The sequence below is a fragment of the Pipra filicauda genome, unplaced genomic scaffold (genome assembly GCF_003945595.2).
Source record: "Pipra filicauda isolate LSUMZ 115617 unplaced genomic scaffold, ASM394559v2 scaffold15_size4787011_pilon, whole genome shotgun sequence".
NCBI classification, from domain to species: Eukaryota; Metazoa; Chordata; class Aves; order Passeriformes; family Pipridae; genus Pipra; species Pipra filicauda.
Window position 1 is genome coordinate 3,790,795 of NW_024104096.1, and position 23,154 is coordinate 3,813,948.

General features: G+C 38.2%; 1 protein-coding gene across 2 annotated transcripts in view; it reads left to right on the plus strand.

The window, feature by feature from the left end:
* Positions 1 to 19,700, plus strand: part of ADK (adenosine kinase) — a 277,270-nt gene extending 257,570 nt beyond the window's left edge. For both annotated transcript variants that reach the window (XM_027739901.2, XM_027739902.2), the window contains exons 10-11: positions 1,202 to 1,288; positions 18,499 to 19,700. In XM_027739901.2, the coding sequence (XP_027595702.1) occupies positions 1,202 to 1,288; positions 18,499 to 18,623 (212 nt within the window). In that variant the 3' untranslated portion in view covers positions 18,624 to 19,700. The remainder of the gene's footprint in view (positions 1 to 1,201; positions 1,289 to 18,498) is intronic.
* Positions 19,701 to 23,154: the final 3,454 nt, after the last annotated feature.

The following is a 23,154-nucleotide window of genomic DNA, read 5'->3' on the forward strand; positions in this document are numbered from 1 at the left end:
ATCAGTGTAAGAGCGATTTTTATGATTTGCTCTGTTGCTGGACAGTGAAGAAACTACTCATCTGCAGGTTTCAGCGACTGGAAGATCTATTTTGCATTTTATTTCTATTTTTACCAAAAATTAAGAGAAAACAGCTCTGATGGTTTTCATTTTCACTGGTTGACAGGCTTTTCTTCCCCCTCCCCTTTTTGTAATTCCTACTGTCTGCCAAAGGACAATCTGTTTGCTCTGAGACAGTTTAATGCATACTGACTACCAGAGGCAGAACTTCCATTGGCTCCGTTACAGGGGTAATTTACACTTTAACAAGGTATTGTGACAAGGTGGTAATTATATTTTTATCACGTCATTATGACATTACCACCTGGAAAGCCATAGCTGATTAATTAGTGGCATATATTAAATTTATAACCCTAGAACTCTAAAGTTATCATACCTAAGTGGTGTAATTATGTTGAACTGTGGTGTGGCAGTGAATTGAAGGTGAAGATGTTGAGTATCCACCTATTGCAATAGGTTTAAGGAGTGCCAGTAGAGGGCAGGGAGCTGAAGGAAATAGTTGGGTTTTTTAAATAAATACCAAGGAAGGGGGTGAAGTGATTGAAATCTTGAAACCAAACCTAGTCATATGGCAAGTTGTAAGGCTTCTTACATATATGGGGGTTTTTTAAAGAGGTAATTTGAGAGCACTTTGATTTACACTTGTTTCTGCATTTTATTTCACAGCTTTATTTTAGTTAATTGACGTATATTTTGATTTTCACAGTGCAGCAATTTCTGTTGATCTTTTGGAGGCTTGTACTGGCCATTCTGGAAGCTACATCACCTCTCTGCAACCAATAGGAAGCACTGTTTTTGGCAGGACACATTTTTCTTAGTCTTGTCCATATGCCCAGATGTTTTATGTTGTTCCTTCTGATTTACTTTTTTTCTCTTGTCCTTAACACTAGGAGGTAGAGAAAATAAATTAGGCTGGAAGTAAATAATGAAAATGCCCACAACAAATAGGTTGAGTCAATGTGTTTCCATATCCCTATGCAGTAAATACAGACAGAATTATAAGCCAAATCTATTTTTATCCAAATTACCATGCTGAAGGTCAGAGCTCCAGTTTTGAATTGTTTTGATTTTCACTGTTTGTTGTGCTTTTCAAAGTTGTATTTCCAAGTAACTCATGTTTTATTCTTCTCTTCCTCTACAGAAAATGAAGTGACTACTTTCCCTGTGTTGGTGAGTGATCAGAGTGAAATTGTGGATACCAATGGAGCTGGAGATGCGTTTGTTGGAGGTATTTCTTGCTTCTTTCTGTTGTTTGGAGATTATCCTGTTATTCTCTCTGTATAAAATCTACTGGTTTTTCATTCAACTGTCCTTCAAAACGAGCTTCATTCTCTTACAGCTTTTCTCTGCATCCTGAAGTTATATGATTTAATTAAGTTCTGATTTCCAAAGGGAAAGTGTGTTCTGTTACTTCAAAAATAATATGCCGTTATGCTGTACTCTGGTCGTTTTCATGAGATTAATTGTATCTGTCAGACTGTTGCATAAACAAGCTGCATCAAGTACTATATAGTGTACAGAAATCCCTCCTGGCTTAAATGTTAACACATTGTTGTTCTTTAAAACAGGTTGTAGTGAATATTAAACAGTATGTTAATAAGTGAGCATAATGTCTTTGATCATGTCAATTTTGGTAGAACATCTGCTTCCAATACAATTATTTGGACATCAGAAAAGAATGCAAAGGGTTAATTTGTTAAAACAAACCCAGAAAATATCTGGCATTGCTTAATATACATTTGCAAACTTACTATTTTTTTTGGCACAAGCTCTAAGGAAAAAAGAGGATGTTATGTCTATGCCTGTTTTTAAAAATTATTCAATATAAGCGAAAAACCAATCTAATCCAAGATTTCTGTCATTCATTGTAACCTTCATCCATGTAGTTCTGTGATGCACTGTTGCATCCTGAAGGCTCTAATATCCAGTACGTAGTAGCTGTAAGGAGCTCCATTAGTCACTAATTTACTGGAAACATTACCAAAGAGACTTTATAAATAGAATTGCAGGGCTCAGTCTTGTAGCTGTGAAAGGGATAACAAGCAGTGTGTTACCAAATTAAAGCTTCAGAATTGTGTCCCACTTCAATAAAGTATTCAACATAGGCTTAATCTTAAGCATGTGAGTAATTCCATCCTTACTTAATACAGCACTTAAACCAATGATAAATTTTCAGTATATGCTTAAATCTGGCTGAAGATAGGAATGTTTTCACTCATTAGTTCAGTGCTTTCATGAATCAAAAAGGACAGAAATAGAGGGAAACACATCAGGTCATATTATTCATACACCTTTTAGGGCATGCTTGTCACTCTCTATTGTTCCTAAATCACAAACAAGACTAAATTTGAAGCAGTAGGTAACAGTGACTATAACATAAATAAGATTATTTTCAAGTGCTTGTCCTTGTATGCATTTGCTCTGTGCGTCAGCTGTGCCAGTAAGCTGCTGTTCTTGGGGGGGGGGAAACAGAGAGATCTTGCCTATTTTGTTTTCCGTGGCAGCCATGTAAATACATGTATTTATTCCCAGTTCTTCAGATTTTAGGCATTTCGAAATCAAGACTTTTTTTTTTTAATAATCCTACTTTTGTTCTTTCTTAGTTTACCTGCAGGAAGACTATTGCAATTAAATAATCAGGGCCTTAAGAACTGCCTGATCTCTAAAAAAACCTTCCTCTTTAAATGACATCCTTTTCCCTGGTACTGTCATAGCTGTTGTTTTTCTGTAGAAGGGCTAAAACATTGACTTTGGTAGTTATTCAGAATATCCTGAATTATATGAGCTGCATCAGTCTCTGTTCCAAACAACTGCCTTTCACCAGCAGTGTAAGGAGTTCAGGCACATCCTGTCAGGCTGGTCTTGGATCAGTTGTGAGATTCCTTTCTCAAAGGGAAAGATTATGTGGACAGTGTTAAACTCAGGGAGAGAGGGAGGAAAGCAAGGAGAGAGATCTAAAGGATCAACTCTCCTTTGTCAGTCTCAGTGTTGACATAATGTGTCTGGATACAGCAAGCTTCTGTATATTTGGGGTAATCTTAACAAAGGTCCTGTACCCTATTTATGGATGTATATATGTTATTTTCCTCAGTTGCCCCACAAATAACGCTGAGTCATCAGATGCTTTTCCTATGGAGTACAAGTGCAATGCAGGACAGTGCATTCTACAGTTCTCCTTCACTGCCAGGGAAAGAAAGCACCACAGCTGGTTTTCCCTCTGCAATGGAAGTTAGCTCAGCAGTTGCAAATCTGTCTGAACTCCCCTTGTGGTCAGACACTTACCTGAGTATTGTTGTGTGAACTTAGGCTCTTGTTGCACCATATTTCTCTCTCCTGTGACACAAAGCAACATGAGCTTTAGAATATCTGTAGTTCTTCCATTAGCTTCTGGAATATCTTAGTTCTCCTCTGTCACTCCATAAATAATACATTGATCATCTTTTCTCCTCAGAGAATACATTTTCCTGAGTTTAGTCCAGATGGAAGACTTGGGAGTCATAATAGTCTAGATACACAGCTGATTCTAGTCTTATGTACTTTGGTTCCTTCTTCATGGTGTCATTTAATTTTCCTTCCCATATGTGGGAAATAGGATACTGGACTGGATGGGCTTTGATTTGGTCTGTGTTTCATTTGAGGGAAGTGTCTGTATTTTATCTGTATCACAGTTTTCATGTGTTTTCAAAGTACATATTTGCAACAGGAAAAGTTCTTTATTGTCTCCTTACCAGCAAGCCCTATTCAGCAATGTTGGCAATGCTGCTCAACATACATATCTTCTATTGGTTCTAGCATCGAGCCAGCTGCAGTGTTATTGTCCTGACAGAATTTTTATAACAGAATGGTTATATTCTCTTCAGAAAGAAGCTTTTCTAGCTTTTTTCTTTGACTGAGGATTTTATCAGTTGTTTCTACCTAGGCAACAGTACATATAATGTTTTGATTTTAGCATCCTTGTAGTAAAATGTTTCAAAATTAATCCCTTAACTAAAAAATTCACCCAGTGTGACAATATACTCTCCTGGAAGCATAGTTCCTTTATTCAAACAGCAGAGAACAAGATTCCCATGACAAAGTTCCCCATACTTCTCTTTGACCAGTATATTAACGTGACTGAACAGTGGTTTTGTTGAAGCAAGTGTTTTGACTGAGTGGGAAATGTGGGATATAATGAGAACTAACCCCATCAAGCAGGATTTATTTTACATTGGGAAGTTTGTTAGACTCTTATCATATTTTGAAAGGTCTTTCACAGAGGCACTCTCTTCCAGAGGTATAACTCACAGACTGTAAGGAAATTCCTTCTCAATAATTATGCCAGCTTGGCAAATCACCCCTCATGTATTTCTCCATGTAAAAGTAGAAAATAAGAAATCTGTTGAGGTTTTTTTACTAGAACCAGTCTAACTACTGAAGGTATTGAAGCCTTAAAGTCGTGAAAAAGTTTAAAGACGCAAAGTTTCTGGGCACTTGTAACTCTGTGAGTTGATTCATGAGTTCGGCATTTCTGAACATGAAGCCGCTGGCCTCCAAGGAGAACTAGCTCACCCTAACAGCTAGCAGCAAGAAATAAACTGCATTCTTCAGTCGAAATGTGTTTTTATTAAGTTGGCACCAGGAATATCTCTGAATTTCTTGCCTCTTACTGCAGACATCATCTGCCACTCAGGCTGGTGCAATGCATGAATGAGAAACTGGGTTTTAAAATTGCTGCAGGTATCTTTATGCTAAAAACACTTCTCTAAACAATACTATCACATTTCTGCCTTTATTGCTTTCTAGCTACACTGCTACCTTTTAGAAGTTTAAGCAATAATGATTTACTTTGTAGCATCTCAGCACCTCTTGTGGTTTTCAGGGGTACCACAGATTTTTGGTTATAAATCCCTGAAATATCCATAAATTGAAGTTGCGATTCTACCTCCATGTTCTTACGACGTTGACAAATCACTTGAGCTTTGCTGATGTGGCTTATGTCACAAGAGTCCTCTTAATGGAATTACAGCCTTCGTTTGTAGCGTTTGGGGAGCGTTCAGTTGCTCGTTAAATTAACATTTATTTATTACTAGTCAGCCCCAGTTTGAACCTTTGCAATAATGATAATCAAAGCATATTTAATGACAATAAATAGATTGAAAAATGGGCAGTTTTACCATCTTATGCTTTCCTTTATGCCATCCTGCTCTCTTTAGCCAGAGTAGGTCTGCCTTCTGTTTGAACTCCCCTTTGTCATTGACACCGTAACTAATGAAAACAATAAGCATCTGTTCTGATAGTTGCTGCCATTGTTCCCTGCAAAATCTTTCCCCTAGAATCTGTCTACTCAGTGGAACTGGGTAGAGAGTTCATAACAAATGAATAGGAGAAGGTGTAAAATCAGTGTTTCTTCAGCTTCCATCAATATAAATGTATTGACTTAGTAATCTGCTATGATTTAGTCATATACTACATGAAAAGTACTAGAGTATGAAATGGAGCCACAAATCATTTTAAAGTAGTGTGATGAAGCAGTGACAGAATGATCACAGCAAATGTATATTACTTAGCACCATGCTATAAAGATGTTACACCATTCTCAAGGAAAAGAAATCCCAAGGTAGAAGGAGCTCTTCATTAAGCATGGTACAGTGCCAAATACGAGCTGATAGCAATTTGCCTCTGTCAGTATCAAAGCAGAGGTCAATGGCTCAAACCACCTGTCAATTTAAAAATCTCATTGGCAGCTTTCATGTACTGAGGAATCTCATAAAGCTTCTGGCTGTGGTTTGAAAGCTACATTCGTTTTTGGTGCACATACCTACAGAATTAGCAGTTCTCTCTCTTACTTGTGAAGCCCAGCATGAGCCTTAAGAGATGGCCAACAACTGTCTCAACTATCAGAGAACTACTCTGATAGAGACACGGAGAGCAGCAAAAGAGGAATTGTCCTCTTTTATGTGTCCTTGTGTGAATGGACCTTATGGCATCTTTATCTCCTCTTTAGAGACCACAGGGCTTAGTGAAGATACTTCCCTCCTTTTGTTTCTATTTGAGCCAAATTGGCTCTATAAAGCCATTCCCTCATCTTTAATATAGACATTAATTCCAAACATTATTTTTTGATCTTAATCTAAATGTCTCTACAAATTAAATAAAGACCTTGGACTTTTAGGAGTTTGCCTAAAGGTCCTCATATTGTTCAGATTTGCCTGTTTTCATGAGGTAAATGCAAATGATTTTCTGTAGACTGACATCCAGCTTTGATTTCAGAGCTAAGTAATATTTGGCATACTTCTATATTATCAAAATTTAAAAATATTATCCTTAGTGTGAAACATTCTTTGACTATATTATACATGTACGTATACATGTATGTATATTTGTAAAACCACAGCACAAGAAATAAAAATATGAGCTTGCAAAGAATACGTAGTGCACAGAACAGTTGCCCAACTATTGAAAATTTGATTGATTCAGAAACCTTTTTGAAAAAAGGTCTGATTCTGTTTTGTCAATACACTAGGATAACTTTGGAATAGCTTGACTGAAGCCAGTGGATTTAAACAAGTATACTCTTGATAAGAATGGAAATGTAATTGAGACCAGTATAATAATTTTTATGATGTTATTCTTCAGAATCCATAGTTTATGGAAGGAATCCAACAACTTTTAAAATAAATAGTCATCTCAGGGGGATTTAACATCATCTGAATTGACCCTACCTTAAGCCAGGGGCTCAAGCAAGTGACTTCCAGAGGTCCCTTCCAACCTAAATTGTCCTATAGTCCTATGAGTTTAATCCTATAGGTATTATGTTCCCAGGTGCCAGTTCTTGCTCCTCTGGAAATCCAGCCTCAATCATCTTCAGAGGGCAGTGTTGGTGGCTAAAGAGTAGGAGCTGACTGAATTAAAAAATGAAGTTCATAGAATGGGAATTCCATCTTCTTGCAATAAATCTGATCTAGGGCAAGGAGAGACTGTACTCATGACTTTGTCTAATAAGTCCCTTATGTATTTCCTGTGAAGCAGTTGTGTGGATGGAAGCATGTGCACATGTGAGAAATTAAATAAGCTCTTATGAATAGTTGCTATATGGCTATTCCAGGAGTGCTAAACATGCAGAAAGATCTGATAATGCCTTCAGCTGAGACAGAGTTGAATGTTTTGTCAGAAAACTAAATTATTAATAGGCTTGTGACTATATTAAAAAGAAAGTTACTTAATGGATTTCTAGGGCCCTTGAAGATTGTGGAAGAATTTGTTTGCACTAAAAACAAATATTCCTCTTATTTGTTGTATTTTCCTCTCTGTATAAATCTCTGTTGTAAGAGCTGCCCTCCCTCCAGTACTCACCCCCCCTAAAGTGTTCTAGATTTGTTGAAATAAGAGTTCAGGGAGCTAGGAACGGTTCATTACTGAAGAGCAGGAGCATGATATCAGAAGCTACTTCATCCACTTACAGAGGTCTTTAATTTTTATAAGGTTTTTATACTTGTTTAAGATACCTTGGGAAGTTGTCATCATTTTTTAATCACGTTTGATAGAGAGAAATACAGTGGATAAAATATCACTGCTTGAAGTACTCCCTTCTGATAACACCAGAGCTCTGAGCTGCATTTTATTTGGCAGCTGTGAGTGAGAGGTATTTTTTTGGGTGATATCAATTAAGTATGTATGTGCATGTAACTTGTAATGGCTGATTTTTGCTACAACATTTATCTTCACCAGCGAAGAGAGAGGGGATACTACTTTGAATTGTTCTGCCTTTTCTTTGAGGTAAAGATAACAGTTATAACAGAAAGCAGCACTCTCTTAGTTCTCATTTATACAACATGGCTAATTGCCTCTGAGCAATCCTGAGATCATGGCAAATGAGATATGAAGCTTTGAAATAAAAATACTTTCTTAGTGTCATCAGCATTTTGACTGACAGCCCGCTTTGCCCATCTAATACTCCTGGTTTATAAACAGGATACATGAGTATAATAGCTGAGCTGCAGATAGGACATCAGTCTTTGCTTGCTAAGGGATAACTTGTCAACATGTTCGTGATGGCATTTGTAACTCTCTCAGATAAACATCACACGTAAACCCAGGCTATTAGATGACCATGTTATCTCTGTAACTGACCTTCTATGAACTAGAAAATTACTAGATTATATGTTCCTAGTTGATTTTTCTCAGTCTCAGCTAGAGGCGCATCATTATTCTGATCAATAGTGTAGCCAGTCGCTAGTAATTCCAACGTTAGTATTGGCTCAGTTTAGAAATTTGCCACAGTTTGAACTGTCTCTACTTAAACAAAACCATAAAAATAAATATAACTCGGAAAAAAATGGAATATTTCTGTTTTCTTTTTTAATTCCCTACTTCTCTTTTTACCAATTTGCCATCCTAAATTAATTCTTTGGAAAGAATACACTCTTCTGTGCTGACATTATACTTAAAACTGGTTGCAAGTGTTGTCCAAGTATAATTGTGATCCAATCTGGTTTTGTTATAATTGCTACCCTTCTCTTGGTTTCTAACTGTTCCTCTTAATTTTATTACATATGTATTCTTTATCATAATGTAGTAACTTAAATATGATAATTCACATTTTCACCTATTCAATGTAAAGGCAATCCAGAAAAAGACATAGTAGAATTCATGTAAGGCAGAACATTAGTATACTTGCTGTCATTTTTTAAATAACGTGTAGAAGTGAGAGATCCACTTAAAAGGATCAGTGTATGGAATTAAAAACCTTCAGAAGTTTCTAATTAGACTGAAGCAGGACCTGATCCTTTTAGCCTCTGTGTCTCTTTTCCTGTCAGTGACACCGTCAGCGTTAAGGGAGCCTCAGTACACAGCAAGAGGATTAATATTTTGCAAAATTGGGGTTTAAAAGGTGTAATTTACCTCACCACAAATTCAGTGACATTCTGGACAGGCTTTGTAAGAAATAAACGTCAAATAGGTTGCATACATTTTAAAAAACAAACCTACGGTGTTAAAAATAGATTTTCAAAACCAATTATAAAGTTCCAATTTTTGCTGTAATAGCTATGGGACAATTACAAATTGACTTAACGCCTCAAAGCAAATCATCACCATTTAAAATACTTTGTCATGCCTACTATCCCTACCCTCATAACATCTCATTTTATGTTAATGTGTCATGTGTAAGAAAATCATGTAACGATAAAGAAAATGTTCATATGGAAGGTTAGAAATTACTTTAACGAGTTATTATTACCTTGCTTGCAGACTGTTGGCAATATTTTTGTGTTATTTTAATGTATTCTGAGTAGAGACAGAGGCACTCGTCAGATGGGATCATCAAGAACATTCCCCTGGGAATCAGGGCAGGATATAGTCCCCTAAGAAATGATGTGTCAGATTAGGCTGATGCTATATTCGAAGGAGATAAAACACCACACCAGGAAATATAAAAATACTCTGAAATATGTTGTGTGTTTCACATCTAATGTGCCTTGGTGGGTTGGTTTGCAGATTGACACAGTGGCCATAAAGGTACTTCTCAGACTGGGTATTTGCTAGCTGGGTCCTTGCTTGCAGCTGCTCTGTTATATAACAGGATGGTAACGTCTCCCAGAATTTGTTCACTTCCCCCACACTGAAATGGGTTCCTTCTTGAAGTGGGAAGATGGCAAGATTGCAGTAAAAAGGAATTAAAAGAAAAAATATGGTACAAGTTGAAAGCAGCTGTAGTAGCAGTGCTTGTAGCAGTAGGTTGGTTTGCCACTGATCTCCGACTTAGCAGAAAGGGACTTTACTGGTGATCGTAAGTTATTAGTATCAACCCAGGACTTTAACAGATATTTAAAGAGGCAAAAGATATCAAATGTCACTGTATTAAAATAGGAGCATTATTAATATAATGCTAGGGTAGGCTATTTCAGCCCACAAAAGTCGAAAAATTCATAGGCTGCCTAGCTCCTGTATTCCCACTGCATTGGGTGTTGCTTTTTGATTCTCTTTTCATAGTGCTGGCTTGGCTGTGTGGAAGCACACCTGCAAATAAAACCTTCTGGAGAGATGGTTGCTCTGCAAACGCAATTTCAAATCTCCTGGCTTTTGTGCATATGAGTCTCAGCTATGGAGTTACATTCATGTAGCCTTTTCTGCACTTGAATATATGTTAAAAACTGAATAAAGGATAGTACGTATTATTCCAATTTATTATCCTTAGAAAGTCATTATTTCTACATTCAATTAGGGCAGTTCTCTTCCTTTTATTCCAAGAGGTAATGGTGTAGTAATCTGCACTATTTAATGTCAATACAACAGATCTGGTTTGAGGCTCAGAACATTTCCTCAGGTACTAATAAAAGAAAGGTTATTTCACTCTGCTGTCTCAAAAATTACTAAGAAGAATTTTAGGTTTTGAAGAACACTCTCTAGAATGTTTTTAGGAAAAATAAAGAGAAATATCAGCCCGGAAAGTATTTTTTTCAGATAGAGAACGTAATTCCAGTAAAAATACCTGTATTTGGGTTGGCATGTGCAGTACCTTGAATACTCCTGGTAAACTTGGAGGGTGTTTTTTAATCAAATGTTTCCACTGGAGGCTGGTGGAGACAAGCCTAATGCAACCAGATTCTGATCCTAAAGGAAATTCTCCAAAGCTCATCATGTGGACTTAAAAATCAAAAATAGGTCTAAACCACGAGAAGTTGTGACTTGGTTATCAGTTTACTCAATCACATCTTTCTTGGAGCGTATTATAGACTGAAATGGTTCTTTTCTTGGGCAATAAGATGCTCTAGGGAATTTAATAGAAATCATCTGCAGCAGATTATATACAGAGTCCACTAAGGATGATTTATGTGGAAGGGTTTCAGACTAAAAAACACTTAAGACTCCCCTCCAGCCCTGAGCTATTCCATTTCAGAAGGTGGGTAGTCCGCAGTCAAGGCAGCGATAGGAAAACTCCCATCAGTGTGAGTAGGCTTCACATGAGGATCTAAGTTTTCTCAATCCAAGGCACAGCCTTCAGGACCAAACCACTATAGAGTTACAAACTGATCCTACTTGCACAAAAGCATCAGAGAAACAAGACTGCTAATTTTCCTTAGAGGAAGCCTCTGATGGGCCCAAGTGTCTGTACAGGCCCTGGGAAGTATGATCACACTTTGTTCTACAAGCTGCAGTGAGCTGGTCTGGTAGAACCAAACAGTGGTAATCACATATGCAGTGCAATGAAATTATTCAGCCTTGAGTAACTGATTCCTAACGGAGTAACAAGGGTGTAATGAAGTTTTATTTCGTTTTTTTTTTTATTGTCACATTTCTGCAGGAATCTTTCATTAACATTTTCCACATGTAATGGTTTAAAGCATTAGAGACTGAGTTCTTTTTTTGCTTTGTGTATTCAACACCTCCTCTCCATTCCAGGAAAAAGCTGCTAAACTCAAACCACTCCTTTCACTTATTCATAGTTGTCTAGTAAATGCAAAGTTGTTTTATTTGCATGTGTCCATAAATGACTGTATAACCTCAGACTGAGGAAGACGTATAACCATCTCAGTGATCCTTACAGAAATTCAATGCATTCAAAATGTGTCCATAAATAAGAAGAAAACAAGAGGGATAGGGACAGCAATACCAGTATTCACTGCTTTTCTTAAAACATGCTTGGTTTAATATTCATGCTGATGATTAGAAAATAAGAAGTTTCTGTAAGAGGGTTGTACACAGGCAGTGAAATGCATTTAGCACGTGACCATTTTATAAATAAAGTAAATATAGACTTCTGAGACATTTTATTCCTGATCTCATGGTTTTGTCATTCTCTGGAAGCAAAAATATTGACATTTACCAGGCTGTTTGTTCCAGCTTTCTGATCTCCTGCAGTTTATTTATATAACAACCTTATCGATGAGCCTCTTACTCAGCTCTCTAGGTTTAACTGAGTTGAGTCGATTTGTTACCACAGCTTCAAGGAGCTGTTACAGAACAAGCGAGACATCCTAATAAAGCTGTAAACGTGTTTACTCAAACATGGTATTGATTTTACTTGGAGAGGGAGAAGCTAGTGCTTAGCATGGTGTCAGGGAGGATGAATTTAACTGCAGTTTTTCATTGTCATCTGTCATGGTTGTGAAGCACTAAGTGAAGCCACAAGAGGATAATTAGAATTGCCAGAAATGTAGCCCCTAAAATCAGTTAACCACTTGAGATTTTTGTAGTTTAATTAGTTTTTATTAAAACTTTCCTCCAGTGGTATAGTCAGGAAGGGTTTTCTAATGTTCTTTTCAGTGAGAGATTTCAAGGTTGCCACTTGTTAGATATACATCTTAAATTACTGTTTTCACGAAAGGGTTGGTAACCTTTTTTCTCTCAGTTGTAATTAGCCTGGCACTACAGTTCTGTATAAGCACAGAGCCATTTTATTTTAAAGGTGAGAGAAAGACACTTCTTTATATGCATATACATTTAGAGTTAATAACATATATGTATGTATGGAATAATGCTTACAGTAAATTTTGAGAGAGAAAGTGCTATGGTGTGTGAAGGTTGAAAGAAGTATAGTGTATTTGAAGATGCTTACATTTAATTTGTCTTATATACTGTAAGTCTGATGTGTCAGACCACAGTGCCAAAAGACATGAAAACAGAAGCCAAATCCCACCCTTAATCAAAAACGTTTCCATTTAGAATAGCCAACATTTGGTTTGATAGCAATGGGCAGGGCCTCTGGCTTACCACAGTTCTTGGCTGTAATATCCACCATCTGCCACAAAATTAAAAAAGGAGAAACCTCAGCATGTTGACGTACAGTCGTTCAGTGACTATTTTGCGGAACCAACTGATGCCAACATCTTTTACAAAATCTAGGCTGGCTGGTTGGCTCTTGGCAGCAGCATTGCCAACCACCTGATTACAACTGACCAGGCTCGTGCTACCACAACATTAACCCACTCCAACAGTGCTAAAAGACATCCAAAAAAGCCTCAGTCATCAGCTACAAGGCTTTACACTGCTTGGGTAATATTTCTTGAAAACTGCATCTTCCCACACTACTGGCCTGGAAATCTAGTGGGATCACATAAAAATAGATGAGCGTTCAAGCAACTGTGATAAATTCTGTATATGAACAAGAGTGTGAAAAGGTGCTTGCAACTGTCCCCATGGTAGAATAACACCATTTTAAAAAATGCAGTTCACAAATTAGGCTGTAGAAATTTTAAGTACAAAAAAGAGGAGGCAGCTCAGCTGTTCATGCTCCTTTCTGTGTCTGGGACAATTTTGCTGGTGAATGGCCTGGCTAGCATGGATTATATTAGGTGCTTCAGGATTCAGCTGGATGCAGAGGATTGTCTGGGAACATCACATAGCAAAAGGTTTTGAGGGACTCTGACTCAGGGTCAGCTTGTAATTGTTTATAATTAATGCATTTGATAATTGGTTTTTTCTGCTTTTCTCTCTTGTATTAAAAAAACCAAACAAACAAGCAAAAAAACCACATTAATTTTGCCATGGGCATTTTATAAAGGTTGGAAGTGTGAGAGAAACTGCAGAAAGACGAGTAGTGGGGGAGCTGGGTGACGGAGGCTATAAACGGATTTCCAGCCAGCATTAGTAATTAACAGTCATTAAAATTAATTGTCAAGTGTACAATTTGAAATGAAACATTTGGCTTCAATATGAGCTGTTTTTAAGTGTTGTTAAACCATTACTGAAGCAGACCAGAACTGTTTTAAAATCTTCACTATCGGACTCCCACATTCCTGCCCAACTGCACTAGCACTAGGCATTCGTTCAGAATTACCACTGATAATTTGGAAATAAAACTTTCAGAGAAATCACTGACTTTGGTGAAATTGCCTCTGAAGCGTCTGTTTTCCTAGAAAATTAACTTGGTTCTCCTTTAATGGTTTTTAAGTGCTACTCTGCTCTTAGGAGTAGCAAAGTTAAGACAACACCTTTTGTGTCAGTCAGTGGACTGTCTTGCTGTTCTTTTCAAAATCATATTGACAGTCCCAAAGAGATTTGAGCTGGTTTCAGTGAGGGCTTTGATTTGGGTCTGGATTTAAGGCTCAAGCACTACTTCTGGCATTTGACTTACAGGACTTTCCATTTGGTGATAAGCACAAAAAAGAAAAAAGCAACTTGATTTTTCCATCCCTCATTCTGTTTGCAGACCTCACAATTATAAACATTGTCTTTGAGAATATGTAGCAAGCAAGATGGAGATAACAAAGATTAACTCTCAATTATTTCAGGCACACTTTTCAGAGCACAGTGATTTCAGAGTTGCTTTTCTCTACTGAGCAGAAAAGAAATAATTAAGGGCCAAAAATAGCTATTGGTGTGTTATAATCACTTCTATCCTCTGGGAATGCAAATACATTTTGCACCACTCTAACATTTAAAGCAACTTTTGAAGCAAAGTTGTCTTTTCTTTCTAGGAAGATAAGTGGGACGAATTGGACACAGTTTCAAATAAGTTCTTACCATGACTAGGTGCAAGGTGGTTACTTGGCTGTCCATGCCCATGAGGGACAAAAGGCATCCCATGTACTCTGAAAGCTTACCAAGAGGGCTCATTACAGCAAGGTGGCCTGCTAGACATCCTGCAACTGCCTCTTCTCTTACCCCATAAGCAGTTACACACGTTGGATGTCAGGGCAGGAGTCAGACTGTGGGAAAGGCTCGAGTCTGGCTCTTGGCCTTTGTGTTCTAGTGTGAAGAGTGGTACACGATGCATGTAACATCATCCACAGCTTCAGCAGTGCAGAAACGCTAGTACAGAATAGCTGCAGTTAGAAGATGGTAAGCAATATTGCCTGAAGTTTTTTGGGGAAAATATTTGAATTGAAGCTGTCTTGTGTAGCAAAATGTACTACTGCTTTCTGCACTCCATTCCAGTGATAGCCAGGGACTAGTTCAGACCACGCAGAAGTGAAAGTAGATGCTGAGCTACTTTAGTATGTGCTGGGATGATCTAGTTCTGTGATCCCAGGCCTGTGATACAGGATCAGAGTTCGGTTCTGCTGTTCTGGTCTGTGAAGTTGTAGGAGTGTAAAGTAAGTTTGAAGCCATGTTCATTTATCTTTCTGCATTTCCAGTCATGGCACCTTAAAGAGATTACACACTTCAACTGCTTCTCATCTTCCCTCCACCACCCTGCTCACTGGTCAGGCTGTTTGAATACTCACTAACTGACTTCAGTTTAAATCAGCTGGGTTAGCAAAGATCCACTGTTCAACAGCTTACTGCTTAAACTGATCTGGCTCATTTTGACAGGGTGTCAGGTTATACCAGCAGCAAAGAAGCATAGTGAAAAACAGATGGGGGAGTAACTACTTCAGCTGGAACTCAGAAGTTCTGAATCCATTCCTTGAGAGTGTGACTCATGGGCTTTGCATCACAGTACCTTATGCACCGGAGGAGGCAAACCCTGAATTATATTCTGACCATGTTGCTTTTTACAGCATTAACTAAAATGAACATTCTGCAGCTAAGGCAGCCAACCTGATAGAGCTCTTTGCTTCTCTGCTCAAACAACAGTGCTTTCTGGTGTTCCCTCGGGGTCTGCTTTGCCAACTGCCTCGCCTTACTATGTGATGTAGTTCTGTGTTTGTGATATGTGTGTTTGTATTGTCATTCGATGCGTTACTGTGTCAGATACTACTATTTCTATTTCATCTATGAAACACAGACCTTTTAAGAGAAACTCAACAGACAAGAGAATGGTTTGAGGGCAAACTCCCCACTGCAGTTTCTTCATATCTCATATATGACAGCTGTACTTAATGTCATTTCTCCACCACTCTGAAATCACAGAGATCTCTCATTTCTATCCCCAATTAGAACAGGATGTTTTTTCACCTGACTCTGCTTTCACTTAAATCAGAATAAATAAGAAGTAGCTTCACTGAAGACAGAAGATACATACTAGCTTGAAACTACAGTGAGCCTGGGAGGTGGTGACAGTGTCGGTCTAGTTGGTATTGAAAAATAATTCATGTTTTATGGTCTTCTGCTCTGTGGATTTTCTTATCTTCATGTATGTTTGTTGCCTTGATCATAAATGTAGAGGACAGTTGTTCTTTCTTGTATAAACCTCTCTCTGAATTCACGCTCTGCACAAAACCTAGTGTTTGCCTTTGGAGGCCTGCCCAGTGCATCTTCAATCCTTACTGAGTCAGAAATGGACTGTCTTAACAGCCTCATTTTACATATGGTTACAACTTGCTCTCAAGTTTTAACCACCCAGAAGCACACTGGCAAGCTCCTGCCTCCCAGGCAGTTTAAATTTAATGATTGACATTCTCCACGTATCCAAGAAAGTTTCTCCTAAGAATGCATGTTAATGTAATGGAGAGCAGACCATTTTCATCTCGTTATTCAGAAATGGGCTGATTTCTGCCAGGCATGCTGTTTGAATTTCTCAACTGTTACCCAACTATTGCAGCTGGACCATCCTGCCACAGTTGTGTTGTCTGTCATCCCTGACTGCCATCAGTGATAGCACTCACAGCACAGTTTCTTCCTGTTTCAGATTCTTATCTTTGTATTGTATACTGATAACTCCTGTCTTCTTCACTTTTGCTGGTGGACTTAACTTTTATTAGTGAAGCATTCATTTTTTTCTCAGCTACTGTCAGTCAATATCTGTGAAATTCCAGGCAATATGTAGTTCTCTAGAAAAGCATTGATATCAAAAACATACAAGTTTTCTCCTGGTTGTCAGATAATGTGCCTGCTCTCTATGGCCTCCCTATTCCAATGAAAAGTATTTGATTTATAGATTTTGTAGTTTCAAACTCTTCTCCCATTCAGTGCACTTTAGAGAAAACTATACATCGACTAGGCTTCTTTTCACTACCAGTTGTGACTGAGAAGGCAAGATAGATCTTGGTAAGTCATGAAAACAGGTCTTTTGCTCACCAGTATTATCCTTCATTAATCTAACCTTAGTTTTCATGTTTTACGTGATTTTTAATTTCCAACAGGCAGACATTATTGCATAGGACAAAATATTTTCACCGTCTTCTAAAATTATGCTGTAATGTGCCACAAAAGGAAATATTTAGAAAAAGAGAACTGATTGAATGAGAGCTTCACAATACAATGTAGAGTCTTTGTCCCAACAGGAACCAAGATGAACAGAGAAAGTGTATATGAAAGCAAGCTAGCAAAACATATCAGCTTTGAATCAAAATTTGTAATATGTCAGAAGTTGGTACCTATGAGCTACATAGTACCTAAGAGAGACCTGGTTTCAAGATTACATTTGTGCTGTCAAGGCCCAAAGCCTGAACATGACACAGAAACTGGAAATGGTGGATGAAAGCTTTAAAAAGAACATCTTTCAGCTTGCTAGAATTCTGATTTTCTTGGGCAAGACTCACTTTCCATCTGTGATTGGATGAGGAAGAGAGATACATCTGAAACATATTAAAACCACGATAAAAGTGAATAAAATATTACCTTTAGAATGACAGAATGGAGTTTTAAATTATAAGATACTAAATTTACTTTTCACATCTTGAAAACCTCTTCCAAATTTAAAATACATATTTCACCTCTGCCATAAGTTCTGCCATGCGTTCGATCACAATAGTTTCAGCCAAGACAAAATGTTTCAGAAATGAGGGACTCAATCCATAAAATTTCTGGTGCTGCTCGTACTTGACTTTTCCAAGTACCTTTTCAGGACTCTCTGCTTCTAATCATTTAAAGAGGTGCTCAGGTTTTCAAAGCACTTGGCTCCCAGTGAATTCTGGCTTTCCAAGCCGTGCATGCCAGGGCTCTGTTAGCTGCAGCTGTGAACCACGTGCCCCTGAGAGGCGCTTGGTTCTCCGTACAGTTTGCTCTTTGTGAAGGTATCTGCAGATGCTCAGAGGTACCCACTGCTTTTGAAGTCTTAGATTAAATGTCCCATAATCAAAGGCAGCAGATGTCATCTAGCTTTCCTCATCAGGTAAAGATTTTTCGCCTTCTTTGCACTGCGAGCACCTGTAACTCTGAATATAGATAATGTTTTTCTATTACATGCCTTTCTCTTTTTTGGCGAAAAGCTTGCAGACAGTTGTGTGTAGCTGTAGCCAGTAAGAACAGAAGGAGAGCTCTCTTGAAAGAGAGCTCCTTCAAAACTGCTTCTTTGTTTTTAAAATGGCCTTTGAGGAATCAGGGGTTATCTCCGGAAAAGAAGAGAGCAATAACTCTGGTAAAATCATTTGGAGGACACTAATAATGATCACTCTTTATAATCTTTAATTTACTTGAAGCCACCAAATGGAGACTTCAGATAGAAATAGCAGCAACACCACTCCAGCTCTGCAGGTCACTCAAGCACAGTCCTCAATTTAAACTAGCCGGGCTGCCTGTGTACGTACAGACAGACCAGTATTTCAGTGCTTTTCCCAGTGAGAAACTGATACCCCCAAAACCCCTAATCTAACCATTTTCTTCCTTCTCTTTCGCTCCCACTTTGTTCCATAGGCTTTCTGTCCCAGCTCGTCTATGACCGGCCAGTGACCGAGTGCATCCGGGCTGGACATTACGCAGCCAGCGTAATTATCAAGCGGTCAGGTTGCACCTTCCCAGAGAAACCTGACTTCCACTGATACTGGTGAATTGGAGGGATCAAGAGTAACATCTGTGTTGCCATGGGATTGCTGCCTAAATTTTTCCTCATTCCCTTTTCTCACCTTTCCAATACCTGCATCAACGCTTCTGTACTTCTGTTTGTTGTATCCTAAACAAAATATATATTTCTATGGTGTTTTCCATTTCATACATCTACAATGTCTCAGTAGTCTTAACTTTTGGAAACAGTGCTAAGTGAAGCTTATTATCTCATCCGTCAGGAAAAAATGTTCTATTTACACTGTTTACAAGGAAGTACCATTGAAATGACACTGCTGATTAACACCATTAAAATACTTCTGTTGAATTCTCTAGTTTGTATCCAGCTGTGGCCAAATCCTGTTCAACTTACGTGAAATCAACAGACCTGACTTTATTTGTCACTTAACATTATAAACCAGGAATTGTTCTTTCTATACAGTGGAGTCAGACCAGTGTAAAGAGCAGTGTAAATGTCCCAAGAATTTCCATATGTATTGGAGTGTACAAGATCTGGCCATCAGATCCAGCCCAGCTTCCATGAAAGTACATCGCTGTTTTGTCCGTAATTTAAGGACCTGATCCACAGTTGATATTATGCATTCAGTCGTCTTACACTGATGGCAATAACTTTGGGTCTGGCCCTATGTGAGAGCAGGCTCTGGCCACTTTTATCTGTCAGTACATCTATAGGTCTATAAGTACAGTCACTTTTATCTGTCAGATGAGCTAGCAGATAGGTACTTTCAGTGATTTCAGGGCAGATGCACGAGTTGATGATGAACATAAACTTACAGATAGGTCCTATCTCCTCATGTGAGCTTCCTAGAGGCTGTATTAAGGTACACATAATGAAAATGAGGTACAGAAATATTTATGCAGGATATATTGACAGGATATGCCAAATGGAATCTCTGAAACGCACATTTTTAAACTTTTAATTTACTTTGGATAATTAAGCAATATGGTGGATTTTGTTTGTATTTACAGTATTCAAGGAGGTGATCTTACACTGCATTCATTACTTTGCTATGTAATTTGATACTGATAAATAAAAAATAATTGTCATACAGTAACTCCTGGTTTGGTATTAGTATGTGTCTGTCTTTCTTTCATGTATCCTACTGAAATGGGAACAAGAAATGGGTGCTTAACCTCCAGCACATGCTATATCTCAACATTTTATACATGACTTTCAGTGTCTAGGTTGGTGTTCAAGGGTGATATCAGCAGTAAACAAGGGAGGGAACATCAGTTTGGTGCTTGTACCAAAGGAGAAATGAAAAATTAATGGCTGGGGTTCCTCAAAGAGTGTTAAGTCAGTACAGGGTTCACACTTTACTGCCCAGCATGGAACAAGGGACGCACAGAGACTGAATGTTGTTATTACAGTTTGTGTATTGCAAAGAACATGGGGAGAAATCAAGGCTGGGATCCCAGTTCCCTTGTTTGGCCCAGTATCCAGTCTGACACAATGGACAATAGGCTCTGTCACTTCAGAGTTCACCTTGTGGGATTTCTGCAATACATCAACCAGCAACTTCTGAAAACCCTCGTGCATCCATGGAATGCCATCGTCGCAAGCACAGGGCACTGCCTGGTGAGTACTGCGTGTCCTTCAAGGACTCGGGCTCTCCTGTTTCTCTGCCTGAGAAAGGTTGTGTGTGCAGGCCTTGTCTGTCTGCAGATCTACTCGTGAACAGCTTTGTGCAAATCAGACTTGTCTGGTTTCCTCATAGTGCTCTTCTCAGAAGAGCTTTAGACTTTACATTTCTCATGTTCTAGCATAGGAGAGGAAGAGAAATTAATATGTGAGAATGAAAACAGAACTGCAAAGAAAACTAAAAAAGTACAGTGTGCATGGTCTTCAGATTTTATGGGTTGATCGGAAGATTATTTTTTTACATCTCATGGTTAACTTTAATTATTTAACTTGATGTATCCATGTGATATATTTTAATCAAGAAAGGCCAAAGATGGATATGTTGCAGTCCTTGCTTTTAATGTATGGTCACATATACCATGCCACACTTACTGCATGACTTCATCTGTTAGTAAGGAAAGCCCCAATGATTTAGTGGTTAAATTTGCTGTTCCTGTTGCTCTGCACCCGTGACACTTTCCATTCCTTTTGAAACAACTTTGTCAGTGTCCTGGCCTGATAATTATAGCTCATTTAAAACAGAATATAAATATGTAAACATCGTTTACCATAACCAAGGAAAATACAGGACAGCATAACTACCGTAAAGGAAGGGAGGATATGTAAAGGAAAGTAGTCATAACATAGCAAAAGATTCTCTCTCTTTCTTTCTTTCTCTCTTTCTCTCTCTCTTTTTCTTTTTTTTCTTTCTTTTCTTTCTTTTTTTTCTTTCTTTCTTTCTTCTTCTTTCTGTCTTTCTGTCTTGCCTTTTCCTTCCTTCAGCCATTCCTTGGTTTCAATTCAGGATGCAAGAGAGTCAAGTCAGAGGTTCTGTTCTGAGCTTTCTTACTGATGTGCTTGGTGAGCTTGGGCTCCTGACATTTGGCTCCGAGTGTCAGCTACAAAGCATAATTTGATGGCAGTGAGAGTAGCTGAGGAATAAACTGCTACCCAATTCATAGGAGGGCAATCAGAGTCTGATCTGCTCTGTTTAGCCATTCATTATTTCTCCAATATCTGTCAATGCGTATTTTTGGATGATATATAGCTACTTAGAAATACATTGCCAAATCATGCTAAATAATTTCAGTTTGTGCTGTCAAATTGCCTGACAATTTCAGTCTGGATTCTTTTCAGGATATGTGTTCCTTTCCTTCTTCTTACTGGTACAGGGGAGATTTATCTATATAATGTATGATGGTATCACCCTTAATATTCTCTCTCAGAAATAGTCTTCCTCTGTCTACCATCTTATTCCACACAGAGGCATGTTAGAAAATGGGGCTTTCTGAAAAACATCACTGAAAGAGTTGTCTGCCAGTGACATGTGCCACTGTCTCAAATCCCAGATGGGATGACTGAAGTGACTCTGTCACTGAACTTGAGCCATTATTCAAACCCAGAGTTCTTACCTAGGTTACTATCAGGTAAACAAATATTGGAAATCCATTTCCCACTAGTCACTGGCCAAAGCATCTCTCATTTAGATAAAGCTTCCCTTTTGCTGGAAATAAAACTGTATCTCCTGTGCCCGGCATCATGCATTTTAGGCTTGTTTTAGTACCAAGGAAGTGAGTAGCAATGCTGCTGAGATTAACAGGCAAGGAAACAGGCCCGATATTCAGAAAACTACATGCTAAATAGCTGAAAAGACTGAGGAGCTGGGAATCTGGAAATAAAGGTTGTGCTTCTGTTTCTGCAGGTGATCAACCATGTTCCTTTGTGCAAATCACTTTCCTCTCTCTCAAGGTCTTTCTGTAAAGATGATAAACTCAATTAGATAGTGAACTTAGAAGTGAAGCTGGTAAGAATTCAAGTAGGGCACTAACAGCTACATTGCTGCCTGTGCTCATTGCTGGTCTTTTGATTATTTTAATTTTCTCTTTTGTATATGAAGTAATGTAAAGCTATTTGTTTACCCTTGAAAAATAGTGGTGGCTTTTACTGCTTGTGTGAGGGTTAAGGCTGGGGAGACAAAGGAGAGGAAAGGGAGGGTAAAAAGCTTTACTTATGTGACAGTGAAGTAAAATATGCTACATGAAAATGACAATAGAAATGCACAGTGTTTTAAGATGACAAGTCTGGGAACAATCTTTAATTTAAAGGGTCTTATCCGCAGTTTTCATAAAGAAATGTTAATTAAAAGTGTGATGACATGTTTGGGATTTAAAGGAAATCATTCTGCAAAGGATTTATAGCAATCACAGCTCCAGAGCATTAGGATTACAGATCCTTGTGCTGTTCCTTTTCAGTGATCATGTGATTGGCCTGCTGTTAAATATAGCTCCCATTTAGCGAATTGAGACAGGCATGGGAAAGGTAGGGAGAGTTTCCCTTTAACCAGCGGGATTTCAGAGGTGTTGGAGATTATACAATTCATTAGTTTTTACATAAGATCAAAGGGAAAGAGGAAGTCTTAATTTGGGCACCAACTGCTACTGTCTGAAAGTCTTGCAGATTAAATGAGAAGAGAACATGTGCGGTGCTAACTGCTTGTGTTAGAGCATGAGGCTATTGTTTTATATCTCACTAACTCATTGTTCTCTTCCCAGAGATAATTCTCACACTTAAGACCTTCAGAGATAGTTATGTCTATTGTGAATAGTTCAGCAACCAACTGGCTCAGAGGTTATTGCCTAAGCATCTTTCCCTAGGTCTAATCCCCTGCAAGGTTTTTTTCTGGGCAGTGTTATTAATCTAAAATGACTGCTAACTGACTCCTGTGTCAAACATTATTCATTATGTGCTTTAAATGCTTCCTGCAGAGGCCAAAATAAATTTTGCTTTTTAAAAAGCGGACCACAAGGAGTGCCTATGTAGGATATTTCCTAAAAGATTAGACTCAAAATGGCAGATGAGGGGAAAAAATGGTGCTCAAAACAAAGCTT